The following is a 14,869-nucleotide window of genomic DNA, read 5'->3' as shown; positions in this document are numbered from 1 at the left end:
AAAAGTTCCAGTAAAAATTTAATTGAATGTAGATTCCACATTTATATATTAATTTTATAATAAAATATGAGTGTAATGTGTTAGTAGAAAGTGCGCTTCATCTATTAAGAATGAAAAAAAAACAAAATGGATAATATTTCGCGGACAGACCGAAATGACAAAAGTGAACAACAAATTTTACTAATAGAGGGAGTAGTTTAACTAAAATACTAAAATCTTGTGGCAACAACTCCATAATTACACATCAAACAAATCTTATACAATCAAGCAAGCCACCTCTAATTCCATTTTCTTTGTTTGGGAATTTCCAAAGACGGATTAGAGCATCCACGACCCTGGCCCGAATTCAGGTTCCAAGTCCCTTCCACGTCATCATTCTTTTAAATTTGAGTCTCGGTCCACAACTTCTCTAACTCTACTGGCCCATCCTAGGACACAAATATTAAATTGCACTATTCACAACTACAGCCTATTTTACTTGTAAAAATTGAAAACGTTGAGCAATTATAACACAGGAAATTCATTTTTAATTCAAAATTAATAAATTGTAAACTAAAAATTAAAAAAAATTGAACAAAATAAGAAAATCAAAATGAGAGCTCCACTTCCAAATTTCCAACATATAATTATAAATTATATAAACTAAAAAAAATGAAAATGAGAGAATCAAAACAGTCTCCACTTCCCAATAAAAATGAGAAAACCAAAATAAAAATGAGAAAACCAAAATAGTCTCCACTTCCCAACAACTATACATGCCTCTTTCACTCTCCCTCTCCCTCCTCTTCATTTGTTCTTCCATTCTTCTTCAAGGATTAAATTCCAAATGCAAAAAAAAAATCAGAAAAAAAAGCAGAAAAGGAATGGGGTTCAGTTCCGGCCCGAAACACCTCCAACGATGGGCCAGGGCACGTCGAGGCACGGCCAAGGATGCTCCAACGCTGAGCCGGACCAGACACTGGGCGCGGCCCCGGGACGCGACTGCGTCACCAGGCGCGGGCCCAGGCCGCAAAAATGCTCCCTCCAACGCTCGGTGATGCAGGCCAGGACCCAAGTGAGGTCCAGCCCGCTGCGTTATTGATGGCCTTGAGGATGTTTGAAGGCTTGTAAAATGTAAAACTTAGAAATAGACAAATTATATGATAATTGAGCTTATACGTTAGAAAGTGAATAGAAAATTAGAGAGCAGACTTCTTATTTTGTCAAACAATGTTGAAGCTCTAAGTACAAAACAATGACTAAAAAGTTAGTACAAACATGATTTATAGGTTTTCTCACATGAGAAGCATACGAAATAGATCAAGTAGAAAGCTTAAAATCCTCAAGTAATTCCCAAAGCATACAGAAAATATGTAAATAACACAGCTCTGCCAAGAAAAACTTGGGGAGTAAGTAGAACCACATATTGACGTATCTCTAAGAGCAATATTAAGCATAAAGTTAGCGCCTCTTGCAGCCTCATACAACTAACAGGAACGACAACAAACGAGTGCACAGACGGTAAAGGCATCTGTCTTACCCTCGGGTCCGAAGAATTGTAATGCTGCCTTCTCCGCCTTCTGTGCGGATCTTGGTCTTCCCGACAACGGGCTTCCCAGAAAATGCTGAGGTGGGGTAAGGAACGGAAGGGTCCTGCTCGTTTTGCTTTGACTTGGGCGGAGTGTGTATCCGCTTGTTTATGTCCTTCAAAGTCACGTCTCCGTGCACGCCACATGGTTTGATGAAGGTGAATGGATAGACAACGGACGAGGCTAGCTTAGGAGGTGTGCGCATGTATGACTTCCTACCTGCTCGTGTCGAAGATGTATAAAGCGGTGAGGTCCACAGGAATCATCATAATCGAACAAAAAGAAACATCACCTTTGAAAACAACATTTCCCCGGGTATGGACTGGATGTTTCTCGACTGCATTAGCATCGTATTCAGGAGCAGCATTGGTGGGAAGCTCTGCAATATCACATTATCCATCATAAGGAATTAAAGTAGAAGATGCAGATGTAGAGTCACAACTGAAAAACATTGAGTGTATAGTGTACCTCCGTTGTTGACCTGAACATCAGATGCTCCAGCTTCACCACAGCTGTTGATGGGAAAAGCTAGTTAGTGAAATCATCTATTGGCAACCGGAATAATGAAATTAAGAAGACGTACATATCCTCAGCGTTGAAATTCATCTCCTCGTCATTGAAGCAGTCTGCGATCCACCCTTCTTCCAAATACACACCACTGGGTTCAGCTGGGCCTGCTTCAAAAAACGTAATCATAACTAGATACGACAAATCAGTCCAACTCATATCTTATATCTAAATAGAAAACGAACCTGCAAATCCATTAACCCACTCTGACATATCAGTAATAGTATCTTCGAGTGAATCTTGCGTCTCCTGAGCATTAAATTGAACAAAGGTGAACAGACTGCCTTTGGCTTAATAAACATGACATGCGGCGAAGTACATATATTTTTCATATCTTAAACTAACATAGCAAAAACGATAAGAATATTTAATAACAAAGCATGACAATAGACTCAAAACGTGACACTTGAGATGGAATTCACTTCTTTATAAATGATTTAGAAGGTGGAGTGATACTTTATTCACATTTGGCAGCACACAACCTAAGAAAGGAAATTCTCAAATGACGAGCATGAGGAAGCACCACCTTAGATCTCAGAAACATCTCATCATGGAAAGGAGGAGAATCAAGGACTTCGGACTCAAACTGTAGCCTACGCCTTTTTACTTGGTAGGGAGGCTCCCTGTTTTCCTCTAGCTCTTTCCCCGTAACTTCTGCATTTCATTTAGAATGTGTTGAAGGTCAATTGTGCACGAGACAAACCTTTTTCTTGGTTCTAATAGAAACTAGGTCAATTATGCAAGTGCTTTATGCATAAAACCATTTAATGCCTGAATAAAACGTGATTCATTCAGACGAAAATTCTGACAGTGAAGCTCATTTTCTAAAACCAAGAGCGTCCTGAACATGCTTAAGCATTATTAGGACCGTAACCTCCAAACATAGAGATTCTGAATCACTTATTCCAATACATACTACTCTACTACTCTTTGGCACTGGTCTCTCAGTGTTACATCCATTGTCCTCTTCAAGTGGTATAGATAATTTAGACAAGTAGTGTCATTCAATTGAAACAAGAAAAAGATTGAAGCAAACTGATCGCAATTAGATAACAGATAGGAACAATGAGAAGGAAAATGTAAGATCCAAGATCCTACCATTGTTGGTTACATGGTAAGCTAAATCTCCACAAGCCTTGACCGGTGTAGTTGCATCATCAAAAGAACAAGGGAGCTGCTCTTCGTTTTGGCTCAACCCATTCAGTAGACACGGAGGCATTTCTGCCAAGAGTAAGAAAACAAACTAAATATCAATGCCTTAGCAACACCGACTAAATTATAGATAGGATTCTTCAAATATCATGAGAGATGGATATGTAGGATAGGCAGATGCACCTATGTTCATATTATCTTCAAGACTGCAGTCATCACCTTGCCAATCCCACGTCTCACTAGTAACATGTGAATCGGTATGCACAAAAGCATTAGTAACAAAATGATACATCCACCAAAGCAGAATATATGTGAAAAACATGATGCTGCAGTTTCAAAAGGGTGCATTCAACACAAAGTGGGTTGGTAACTACAATGCCTTCACTTACAACAAAAATGTACATCATTCAGTACAACATTTCCGAGCAAAATATCGAATATCTTGCAAATATCGACTAAAAACGAGCTCCAATGTTAAGACCCCATCAAATCATTCAGCAATATTCATTCTAGAAACATATACATGCTCTCTTCTACACTTCAATCCACGAACTAATAGCCACATGACGCGATCAATTCACTATGAGGACCACTTTGCAACAAAAATAACCAGAATGTACACCATTTCCAAGCAAAATATCGAACATCTTGCAAATATTGACTAAAAAGAGCTCCAATGTAAAGACCACAGCCAATCATTCATTCTAGAAACACTAACTTGCTCTTCTACACTCACGAATCAATAGACACATGACGTGATCAGTTCACAACGATACCACTTTGCCACAAAAATAACCAAAATGTACAGCATTCAGCAGATTCAGTAAAACCTCACAGCACATTTAAGCAAAATGTCAACACACACGAGAAATAAGCTCTAAAATTACGAACACAACAGATCATTCATCAACACACAACCTAGAAGCATTAACTTGCACTTCCACACCTAAATCCTCAAACCAATCGCTACATCACGCGCACAATTCATCAAAAATATCAAAACCCAAACGCATTCACTACCAAAATCACATCAAAATCCCCAAAAGAGCAGCCACTAAATCACAGACCCACAAAAAATAAGATCAACAGAAAAGAAATGCAAAGCCTCCAAATCTACACACAGCCTCCAAATTCAACCGAAATTCAAGGCGAACACTCACTTGCAATTGTAGTTCATCCTTTCCCCCGTTCTCCCACTCAATCGCGTGCCTCTGCAAATCGAGAAGAAAACAAAAAGGGCGCAGATAGTCTAATCGAACAAGCCACGACAAACGAAGACCATTAAATATAGCCGTTGAGTGTATGTGTATTCATGTATTAGAGCACAGTTTCTGAGAACTCATCTGTAACTGAGAAAATGTTAATGGAAATTCGCCAAATTCAAAGGGGCATAAAAAAATTAAAAAAAAAAAGATATCAGCTTTGAAAACTGACAGAAGCGAGTGATGTTAGTGGGTTGAAACTGGGCTCAGTTTCCTTTTTTTTCCTCCTTTTTTTCTACTTGTTTTCTTCTATTTCTATTTTCTAATCAGATCTTATTTACCGGTAATAAAAGATTATGATTTCTAAACTAGTAAACTCCTAAATATTGGGTGGGTTAATTATAGTATATGTGATTTGGGAATCGTTGCTAATTATTAGGATCCATCGCATGTGTTCATTTCATGTGCTAAATATTAGTAGGATTTACTTAACAGAATCAAATTTTTAATTAATTATGTTACAACGTTGTTAACCCATCTATAATAGGGTAGAATGGGTCTGGTCCCGTCCCGTGTGTTGTTGGGCATGGGGACGGCTCCGAACCACGACCGTCACCTGTGGAGGGGCTGGTCAGAGTACGTGTTGTTGCATGCTAGGTCGCGCCAATAAATGGGGTGGAGATGGTTGAGAGAGGGTTGGGGTGTATGGTACGATTTACGTGGTTTTTATTAATTTTGAAATTATAAGTGTACTTAATTTCTTCCGTCTCTAAAAATAGTCTATTTATCATTTTTAACTATCTATTGAAATTAATGTTGTTATGTTTTTCTTAAATTTTTACAGCATATTATATTACTCCATTACGCAATGATTGCGTCACATTTATCTACATTATTTCAACTATTACCATTTTACGAATAGAATAATTTTTAATAAATTGATATTTCCCTTCCAATTTTAACATTGAAATTGAAGGTGTGGTAGTGGTATAATGCAAAGTCTTAAAGAAACGATGAGCCACGTGCTTCTAACGATCTAATTTAGAGTTTGTGAGTGACGACCATATGTCTCGAACAATAAATTGGGGCTTGTAAATATTATGGTATATGGTAAATTTGTAATTTAATAGGTTCAGATAGGGGATATTAAGTTTGATATATGCCATATTTATACTCCCTCCGTCCGCAAATAGGAGTCCCGTTTTTCCATTTTAGTCCGTCCGCGAATAAGAATCCCGGTTCACTTTTACCATAAATGGTAATAAGGTCTCACCTTCCACTAACTCATTTCACTCACATTTCATTTAAAACTAATATATACAAGTGGGACCCCTATTCCACTAACTATTTTCCATCTACTTTTCTTAACATTTCTTAAAATCCGTGCCATTGAGAAATGGGACTCCTAATGGTGGACGGAGGGAGTATATGTTATGCAATTTAACTAAATGTTGATAATATAGATGTGGGTTTGTGTTAATATGTCAATCCCTTTTAAAGTGACACCGTGACACCACTAATACAGCAATATTATAAATACTACACAACAATATTATAAACGCTAGACAACAATCTATATATTGCTGGCCAAGAAAAATTATTTTGTAGTGTATAAAATATTGCTGGTCGTCTTTTTCAAAAAAAAAATTTGCCATGTGACAGCTTATTATTCGTCCACGTGTACAAATGACTGGCTAAGAATGATGGTATGGTGTTATTTTAAGAAGTGGTGGCACCCTAACACTCTCCTAGTGTATTTAATTTTTTTTTAAAGCGACTGCAAATTAATTAGTAAGATACTATAAATACAAATAAATTAAAACTAAAATAATATACTGGGACGTTTGAAATATTTTTAGTATTTGAACAATTCATTTCATTCGTTATTCATCGATCCTACAACATTTTTTTGAATATTACTCCCTAGTAAAGAAGCAACAATTTATGGGATTCACTTTCTTATTTCTTATTTCAATTTATTTAACGTGCATTACAATTAAAATATTTTCCTAATTTAATTAAAATATGAAAGTCATTAAATATTAAATATACATATACAAATTAATTACGCAGTATAATTAAAATTTTTAGTTTATTATTCATATTATATTCACGTACAGATCACTTAGGTATACAAATTAAGTTATAATGGACTAAGTATTATTTTTTTTAATCCAACAGTTTCCTAACTAAAAACATCAATATTTCAAATCGAACTCATAAATAATGTCTGAATAGAAAATCTACCTATGAAAGGCTCTCTTCATATATTGAAAGTATTATTACCCCAATTGATATGTAGAATCATAGTACATCATAAAATATAATCTTTTACTAATTTACGACCATGACTAAGTACGAGCCTTTATCAAATTTTTGTTTTATTAGTTTATTTTTCTAACATTAATCTATACAAAATTCGTTGTATTAGTAATTTAAAAGTATTTTTTATAATTAAAATTATTTTTATGGTTTTAAATAAAAATATGGGTCATAAAAATGACCTTTTCAACCCTAGCGAGTGGGCATCACGCCACACGGTGATTGGTGGCCGGGGGAGCTAGGGGGCGTGCTTGACATCCACCTTTAATGTCCTGATGACGGGTCCGGGCTTCACCATTGCGAATGTACTAATATGGTCAAAGTTATATTGTACTCCATCCGTCTCCGATTAAGAGTCACACTTTGATCGGGCACGAGTTTTAAGAAATGTAAAGAAAAATTGGTTGAAAAAGTTAGTGGAATGTGGAATCCACTTTTTTATATTGGTTTTATAATAAAATGCGAGTGGAGTGAGTTAGTGGAATGTGAGACCTACTTACCATTTATGGTAAAAATGAAGTGTGACTCTTAATTGGAGACGGGCCAAAATGGAAAAGCGTGACTCTTAATCGGGGATGGAGGGAGTACATATTTAAATATGATGAAAAATTACTATGCCATAATGAATGGATGTGATCCTAACTTTAGTTTCTGTTTTAAGGGCTCGATAGTTATATTTGAATGAAATTGAGATTTTCGTTACCATATTTTGTACTCCTAGTAAGTGTATACTACTCTTCATGTCTCATTAAAAATGAAATATTTTTCTTTTTGGATTATCCCATTAAAAATAAAACGTTTAATGGAAACATTTATATATCTACTTTTTCATCTCTCTTACTTTACTTTTTCTTCATTAACTCATAAAGTGATAAAACAATATTATATAAAAACTCGTGTCAATTCCCAAATGTTAGTACATATTTAATGGGATGGTGTATTTTTTTTCACTTTTTTGCTTACACATTGGTCAAATCAAATTCAGACCAACAATTGATTTCTTAACCAGAGTGACATTTGCCACAATTTTAACAGTAGTCAAAATAAATAAACACCATTTGTACTTGAGTAAAAATACAAGTGAAAATTTATTAGTATTCGTTTATTTGTCAGAAAAAGTAATGTGGTTGAGAATTATGAATCATCATAATATAATTATTAAGAATATGATTCATGACAAAATACTTATTATGCGTTTGAAAATATCAAAGAAAGTTGTTAGGGAGTAATTTATAACTTAAAAAATAGTAAGCCCAAGAAGATTGACTGAGTAGAATTGCATTAAAGATTTAAAGTTCAATTAATCTGGTTTTGTTTTACGATTAGTATGATTAAATTACAGAGTAAGTAATTTATGATATCACACTGCTTTTGTTTTTCGATTAGTATGTTTAATTTAGAGATAGTCAATAATTTATGATACCACACTTATTATTGCACTTAAATATCTACCCACAACGAATTTGGTAGTTGAGCATTCAATTGTGGTATCCATACTGTCACTCGATGATAAAATTCCAGATACATATATTTTCTTTGTGTTTTTCCTGGGATAAAAGAGGATAGTGGAGATTGAATTTCATACTATATGAGACAAATGATTTTATTCTGAATAATTAATTGGAGATTATAAATATTAAAACATAAAACAATGTGGATAAAATTCGCGGCGTGGTTAACTACATGTGCTTATAAGGAATCTATATATTGACGATATTAATTTTTTTTATCTCTGAAAAGAAAATTTATTATTCGCATTAACTACTAGTATTGTACTCCTATAATTTACGGAAACGTTTATTGAATTCTAATAGTTGGTCAAATAATTAATTTGTTTGTATGACCAAAACTGGTGAAGTATAATTAAGATATTATACCATTTTATTTTTAGGGATGATTTCTGTGAATCGAAAGCACTAAATAAATTATCTCAACTTACAAAAATACGTTTAATCGACTGGGGGAATTATGAATTAAATATAGGACACATAGGATTTTGACCATATATTATCAAGGGTTAATTAAATGTTTATTATGATATATTGTCTCCGATTAAGAGTTAGTAATTGCTTTAAGCAAGTCATATTAAACATTAACTTAGTTAATTATCAATAAAAGTTTGTGTACGCATTTATGTAGGCCAAATCATACCCGAATATAATGATTTAACATTAACAGCGGGGTATGTTTGTTAGAGTTTTATATATTTTTGTGATTTTTATCCTTTAAATTGTTCTGTATTTGGTTAGAATGATGATTATTTTAATTTTTAAATTTATATAATAATGGTTTAATTTCATGATTAACATGATTATGTAAAAATTTGCACAAATAATTTAGTTTGATTATATAATCTTCTCTATTTAAAAAATTTGCCTTTCAGGGGAAAATCAGAAAATTCTAAAAGTTTAGGGGCAATTTTAGAAAGCCTTGAAAGTTTGTGTATTTCCAGATAAATTAAGTAACCTTTTTTATTTAAATGACATTGTTTTAATACTCGTCACTTTTTGCTAGGTTGACAATAGAGACGAACACGTCAATTTCAATTTAAAGAAAAATTAATTTTTGGAAAAATTTTTCTAAAAAAAAAACTCAACATACATATATTTAAATTCAAAAATAAAAATTCAGAAAAAAATACATTAAAAATCCGTGTAATAACAGACAAATAATTCTTAAATTATAATTTCGCATCTGAAACTTTTAAAATGTATTCATATTAAAAATTAATATAACAATCATGGGTTGTTATTGTTACGATTTCAACACTATGGTTGAGTAGTTGTTGTCGTAGTTATGGCAAACTTATTTTATAATATTATCCATAGAATTTAAACAAGTTGCATGAATTTTTGAATTCTAGGTACTGTAAAAAAATGTCAAACTATTTTGATTTTTTAAAGATACTCTTGAATGTTATATGAATCGCAAATAGTTGTCAGTAGAGCATTTACTTATGGCCAAATTGTAACTTCTCAATTTTATTTCTTCATATTCCTTAATGTTTTGAATAAAAACCATCCATATAAATTAATTATAAAAATAGAAGATTTAATTTGTCGAAACCAAAATAGTTTAGAGTCCAACTTTGGGCCCTATACTGTTGTTGCACGTCTCGCATAGGTCCATTAATTAATCAGATCCAAACCTCTAAGTTATAGTACTATAGAAATAGATTATATTATGACTCCTAATAAAAAAGTACTAAGAGTAGCTGCATGTCTAGAATTGCTACAAAATTATGGCTCCTATTTCCTTTTTAATTAATAACAATATTGGGAACGTAATTACATTGATTAGACAAAATTACCCCTGCAAATGGAATTCGTATATTGAGTATTAAAATATGATTGATCTCTATATATTTATTAATAGAATGATTAGGGTTGATTAAGAGAGCATTAGGGTGCCACCATAGTTAGAGTGACAACGTACCACCAACCTCGTGCTGCCAGGTGACACGCTATCCAACAATATTAGGGGTGTATCCAGCAATATCATAGTAAGTGTTTAGATGGATTTCTACATATTGCATGGTAGTATTATGTGGATTGCTGTGTGGAGTGTTGAGTATTGCTATATTAGTTATACAACAAAATAACGGTGTAAAAAAACCAATTTGTGTATATATATACTGCAATTGAAATATTTTATGCCTATACAACAATACTCAACAAATGACACAACAGTTCGCCTATTACTATCATGCAATTTGTAAAAGCATACTAAATGGATATTGTTGGATATACCTCTAATATTGCTGGATAACGTGTCATGTGGCAGCACGAGAATGGTGGCACGTTTTCACTTTAAAAAAGGGTTGTCATCTTAACATAATCCATGATTAGGGTTGATTTATCTTTTATATAATATTTTTTGTTTGTGATAAAAGATTGTGCTTGTATTTTAATCGGTGGCACTGCAGACACATAAAAACAAGTAGGGGTTTAAGCCACACCAAACTAACGAAATTCTTTTATTTATTTGTGTAACAATGTTGAATTTTTACTATTTTTTGTGAATAGTTGCGCAACATCTCATATCTTCACAACGAAAAACATAGAAAAATGATTATCTCTCGAAATTGATCATAACTTAATTTAGAATATATAACCTCCACAAAAATATATTTATTCATCGGTCAATGATTCTTTTACCACTGACGATATAAAGATAAAAAAGGTGGGATTATTGATCAATTGTAATGCAATAATCTTTAAAAAAAATTAGGAAAACCATGCATTGCTCAATATAAAAACGAGTGTGTATATATGTGAGTTTGGACAAGTATATTTCAGTGTAATAATGTGACAAATGTTGCTTGTTTGCATTAGTTTGTTACGTCTGGACAAAACAATAGCTAAAGAACAATATTGTTAGCACAAATTTTGATGAAAATCAGTGAGATAATTAAAATGACTATTTGTCAAATTAAACTGATATTGTATGCAAGAAAGCTGGCTGTTTGTGCCTTGGAATAAAATCCACACTATTACCTAGATTAATCATATTTTATAGTTTAACAACTTCTTTTTCTCTATTTAGACTTGTAATCACTTATCAAATTTAGTGTTGTATTTAGTCAACTTTTAATTATTTTAATTACGTACGAATGGAATCTAACCCTTTACCAAAAGTCTTGGAGAGCGAAGACAATTTTCAGTTCATGATTAAAGGTACAAATTTGATAGTATTAATCTAAACAATTAGACATGAAATATTTATAGAATTAAGTACGTGGTGAAGTCCTGCTTTAATTAAGTCGATTGGATAATCTAGTTACTAGTATATCATAATTATCATTAAGTAGCATCTCTTTTATGAAAGATCGTGATGTATAAATTAATGAATATAATTTGTTACAGTGTTTCAAGGCTATGTTTTCCGATAGATACATAGATGATTACGTAGTTGATTTAGTAACTATTTATATTACGAATAAATTACGATTTAAAATTTATATACAAAATGTACAATATCTTTTTGTTTTTGGGGGCATGCTCACTCTACAATTCTAATTTCTAAGCAAATACGAAACATTTATTATAACAATTTTTTTTTTTATCAAGAAATAACTTTTATTCGAAAATCAAGTAGAAAAATAATTGAAGAATGATGTGTCACGTGCCAAAACCAGGCATGCATGGACATTATCATTACAGATGAACTTGTTGTGTGAAAAAAAATGTGGGAATTTGGGAAAGCATACGCAAATCTCAAAAATTGTTAATAACCTTATAATATATGCATTATTAAATCTAATGTGTACTTTAGTCTCGTGACAGATGAAAGATTTTTTGCAAATTCAAGGAGACTATAGAATAAAGCTACATTAATTCAATTTACAACAATTTTACAAAGTAGGAGTATATAAAATTTAGCCAAAAATAAAATTAGTGGATAGCTAGCTTAGTCCAAGATTTAGTGTGCATCGTTAATATTCAGGTTTTAGTCCACTGTGATCTTTAAATTTATGATTATTTACCTATACTAAACACAAGAATTTTACTAAGTACTCTCTCCATCTCTTAAATTTTGTCACACTTTATTCGGACTTGAGTTTTAAAAAATGTAATGGAAAGTGAATTGAAAAAAATAGTGAATTATGAGCCATACTTTTATATAGTAGTATTACTTTTATAATAAAATGTGAGTTTGGAATGATCAGTTAGTGGAATATAGAGTCCACTATAAAAATAGTAAAAAGTGAAATATGACAAATTTTGTGGGACGGACAAAAATAGAAAAATGTGACAAAATTTAAGGGACGGAGGAAATAATAAGTAGCCCTACTAAATACATGCATGATCCTCCTCAGTAGTATAATGGAAGAAAGTAATATAGCACTGATTATTTTTTATTATTAATCTCATAGCTCAGATGCTTTGAACTCCCAAATATTATAAGTCGATTTGGATATTGGCTTGGATTCAAATCAACAATAATTTAATTATTCTATAGCAGAAGGGACCAAGTTGCATGATATTAATATTAATATGGCCAAATAGATATTTTTTTCAAATAGTTGCTAATTCACCCTACAATTCCAATCAGATATGTCCAGCTATTCCAAACTCTAATGTACAGAACCCCACGAATAAATCATAATTGGCCTTAAAATCAGAAAAATGAATAAGTTATAAGATTGAGACATGAACTAATTAATAATCGAAGATGCATGAGTCATAATGTATCTAAAACTGAAATGGGACCACCTTCTTGGAATGAAGTTCCATCTCTTTAATCTGATTCTGAGCTGCTCAACTACCCAAGTTCCTATATAAATTTGTAACATGCATGTATGTTTTGCTGCGTGTTTTATTCATTTGGATCATAAACAAAAATGATGTGACGACAAAGATGATGAACTAACGTGGACTTAATACATATTTATTCAAATTCAAATTATTATTAAGTACTCAAATTCAAGATTTGGATTCATCATATATGTCATTTTGTTAGTTTTTGTAACTCAAATAAGTCTATTCGAGTAAGTATATGTTTGTATGTGAGTTTTGACCGAAAGTAAAGAGTTTAATTCATACAAATTTACACATGCGAGATCATTACAATACTATTACAGTGTATTCATACAAGACGAGATCATTACACCACTATGTGTCGCTAGAAGACGCGGTTGTTGCACTATCATACAATGTAGAAAATTTTTTGCGCGTATGTAAACTTGAACGAAAGACCTCTCGTAAATGAAAGTCTTTGTTATGTCATCAAAATTATGTCATCAAAATTAGGCCTGACTGCAATTCTTCTTAGAAGTAACATTGGTTGTATATCTTGTATCTTCATTCTGTAGTGTATTTTTACTAGTAAAAAAACAAATAAAATTACTATTTGACTATTCCTGTTAATAAGTGTAAAAATATCACTTTATTTAATTCTTTATATTGTTAGTATTTACGACAATGCTCCACCGCTCAATCATTATATCTAATTAAAGATCGAGTTTGTAATAATATGAACATTTATGGGTCTTTTTAGAATAATTCACATTTGGTGTAAGAAATGTAGTATCATTTAATTATAAGTCTCAATAATCAAGATGGTTTTTAGCGATCACATTTATTTTTTCTATAAATAGTAAATTATTTCGACTATGGCATTAAATAAATAAATGTACGAAAACATGTCAATGAGCACCCCCACTGGGCCACTTATGATAAAATCAGAAAAACAACATAATTAAGCTAGCTAGCAATAAGCAGAACAAAAACATACCATAAATTACGAACAAAGCAATCTCACATAACTAGCCGGCAATCCAAACATATTACTCCCTCCATCCCCTTTAAGAGTCCTTTTTTTTATTTGGATAAAAATAGGCTCAAATCAAAAGATGGTGAGCAAGAATTTAACAACAACACCCAAACAAAAACAAACCTACCAAGACCAACGAAAAAAAACTAAGCACCAACAAAAACCAAAAGCAAAAACAAACAAACGACCTCAGCTCACATCAAAGCAAAAGCCACCAAGCAACCAAGCAAGCAAGGCCAACAAAGCATTACAACAAACCGAGGGCAAGACGAACCTCATTAGTGGTCTTTGATTGCAACCTTAGCCTTATGTTTGATGTCAGTCCATCTTCTAACCCGGCTCAGCTCCTCATAAATTTGTTCCAATAAAAAAAGGAAACTCTGGACACCATTCCTTAGCCCACGAACCTAGCCTCCACAACATGAGTCTCTTCTCAGTTTCCCAGCTTTGGACAATCTATTATGCCTATTTCATCCGTTCCCAATTAAAAGTCTTATTTTACTTTTATTATAAATAGTAAGTAGATCTCACATTCCACTAATTTATTTCATACACATTTTATTATAAAACTACTCCATATATGTGTGTGTGTGAAAGACTTATATTCTACTAACTTATCCAACCTAATACTTCTTTTTACATTTTTTAAAACTCGCGTCGAAACCAAATATAATACTTTTATTAGGGTATGGAAGGAGTATAAAATAGGAGTACATTGTTAGAGATATGATTGTTGACTATAACATTAAAACGTATTCAGACTTTTCTGGCAAACAAATTATT

The 14,869-nt window shown here is 32.4% G+C and overlaps 1 protein-coding gene across 1 annotated transcript; it reads right to left on the bottom strand.

Annotated features, from left to right (window-relative positions):
• Nucleotides 1–1,171: 1,171 nt before the first annotated feature.
• Nucleotides 1,172–4,714, bottom strand: LOC125219388 (protein XRI1-like). The gene is made up of 9 exons (XM_048121361.1): nt 4,448–4,714; nt 3,471–3,526; nt 3,234–3,356; nt 2,662–2,789; nt 2,321–2,384; nt 2,152–2,242; nt 2,037–2,080; nt 1,861–1,947; nt 1,172–1,787 (listed from the first exon to the last, which is right to left on the bottom strand). The coding sequence occupies exons 1-9, from the start codon at nt 4,462–4,464 to the stop codon at nt 1,516–1,518; spliced, it is 882 nt and encodes a 293-aa protein (XP_047977318.1). The 5' UTR covers nt 4,465–4,714; the 3' UTR covers nt 1,172–1,515.
• Nucleotides 4,715–14,869: the final 10,155 nt, after the last annotated feature.

Source organism: Salvia hispanica, chromosome 4 (genome assembly GCF_023119035.1).
Source record: "Salvia hispanica cultivar TCC Black 2014 chromosome 4, UniMelb_Shisp_WGS_1.0, whole genome shotgun sequence".
Taxonomy (NCBI): Eukaryota; Viridiplantae; Streptophyta; class Magnoliopsida; order Lamiales; family Lamiaceae; genus Salvia; species Salvia hispanica.
The sequence above is the reverse complement of the archived record's forward strand: the minus strand, read 5'-3'. Positions and strand labels throughout refer to the sequence as shown.

What these genes read in the sequence shown, in the direction of transcription:
- LOC125219388 (XM_048121361.1), bottom strand. An exon ending in TTACCATGTAACCAACAATG is followed by an intron (nt 2,790 to 3,233) that starts GTAGGATCTTGG and finishes AATGAAATGCAG; the next exon opens with AAGTTACGGGGAAAGAGCTA. An exon ending in AGATGTTTCTGAGATCTAAG is followed by an intron (nt 2,385 to 2,661) that starts GTGGTGCTTCCT and finishes TTTAATGCTCAG; the next exon opens with GAGACGCAAGATTCACTCGA.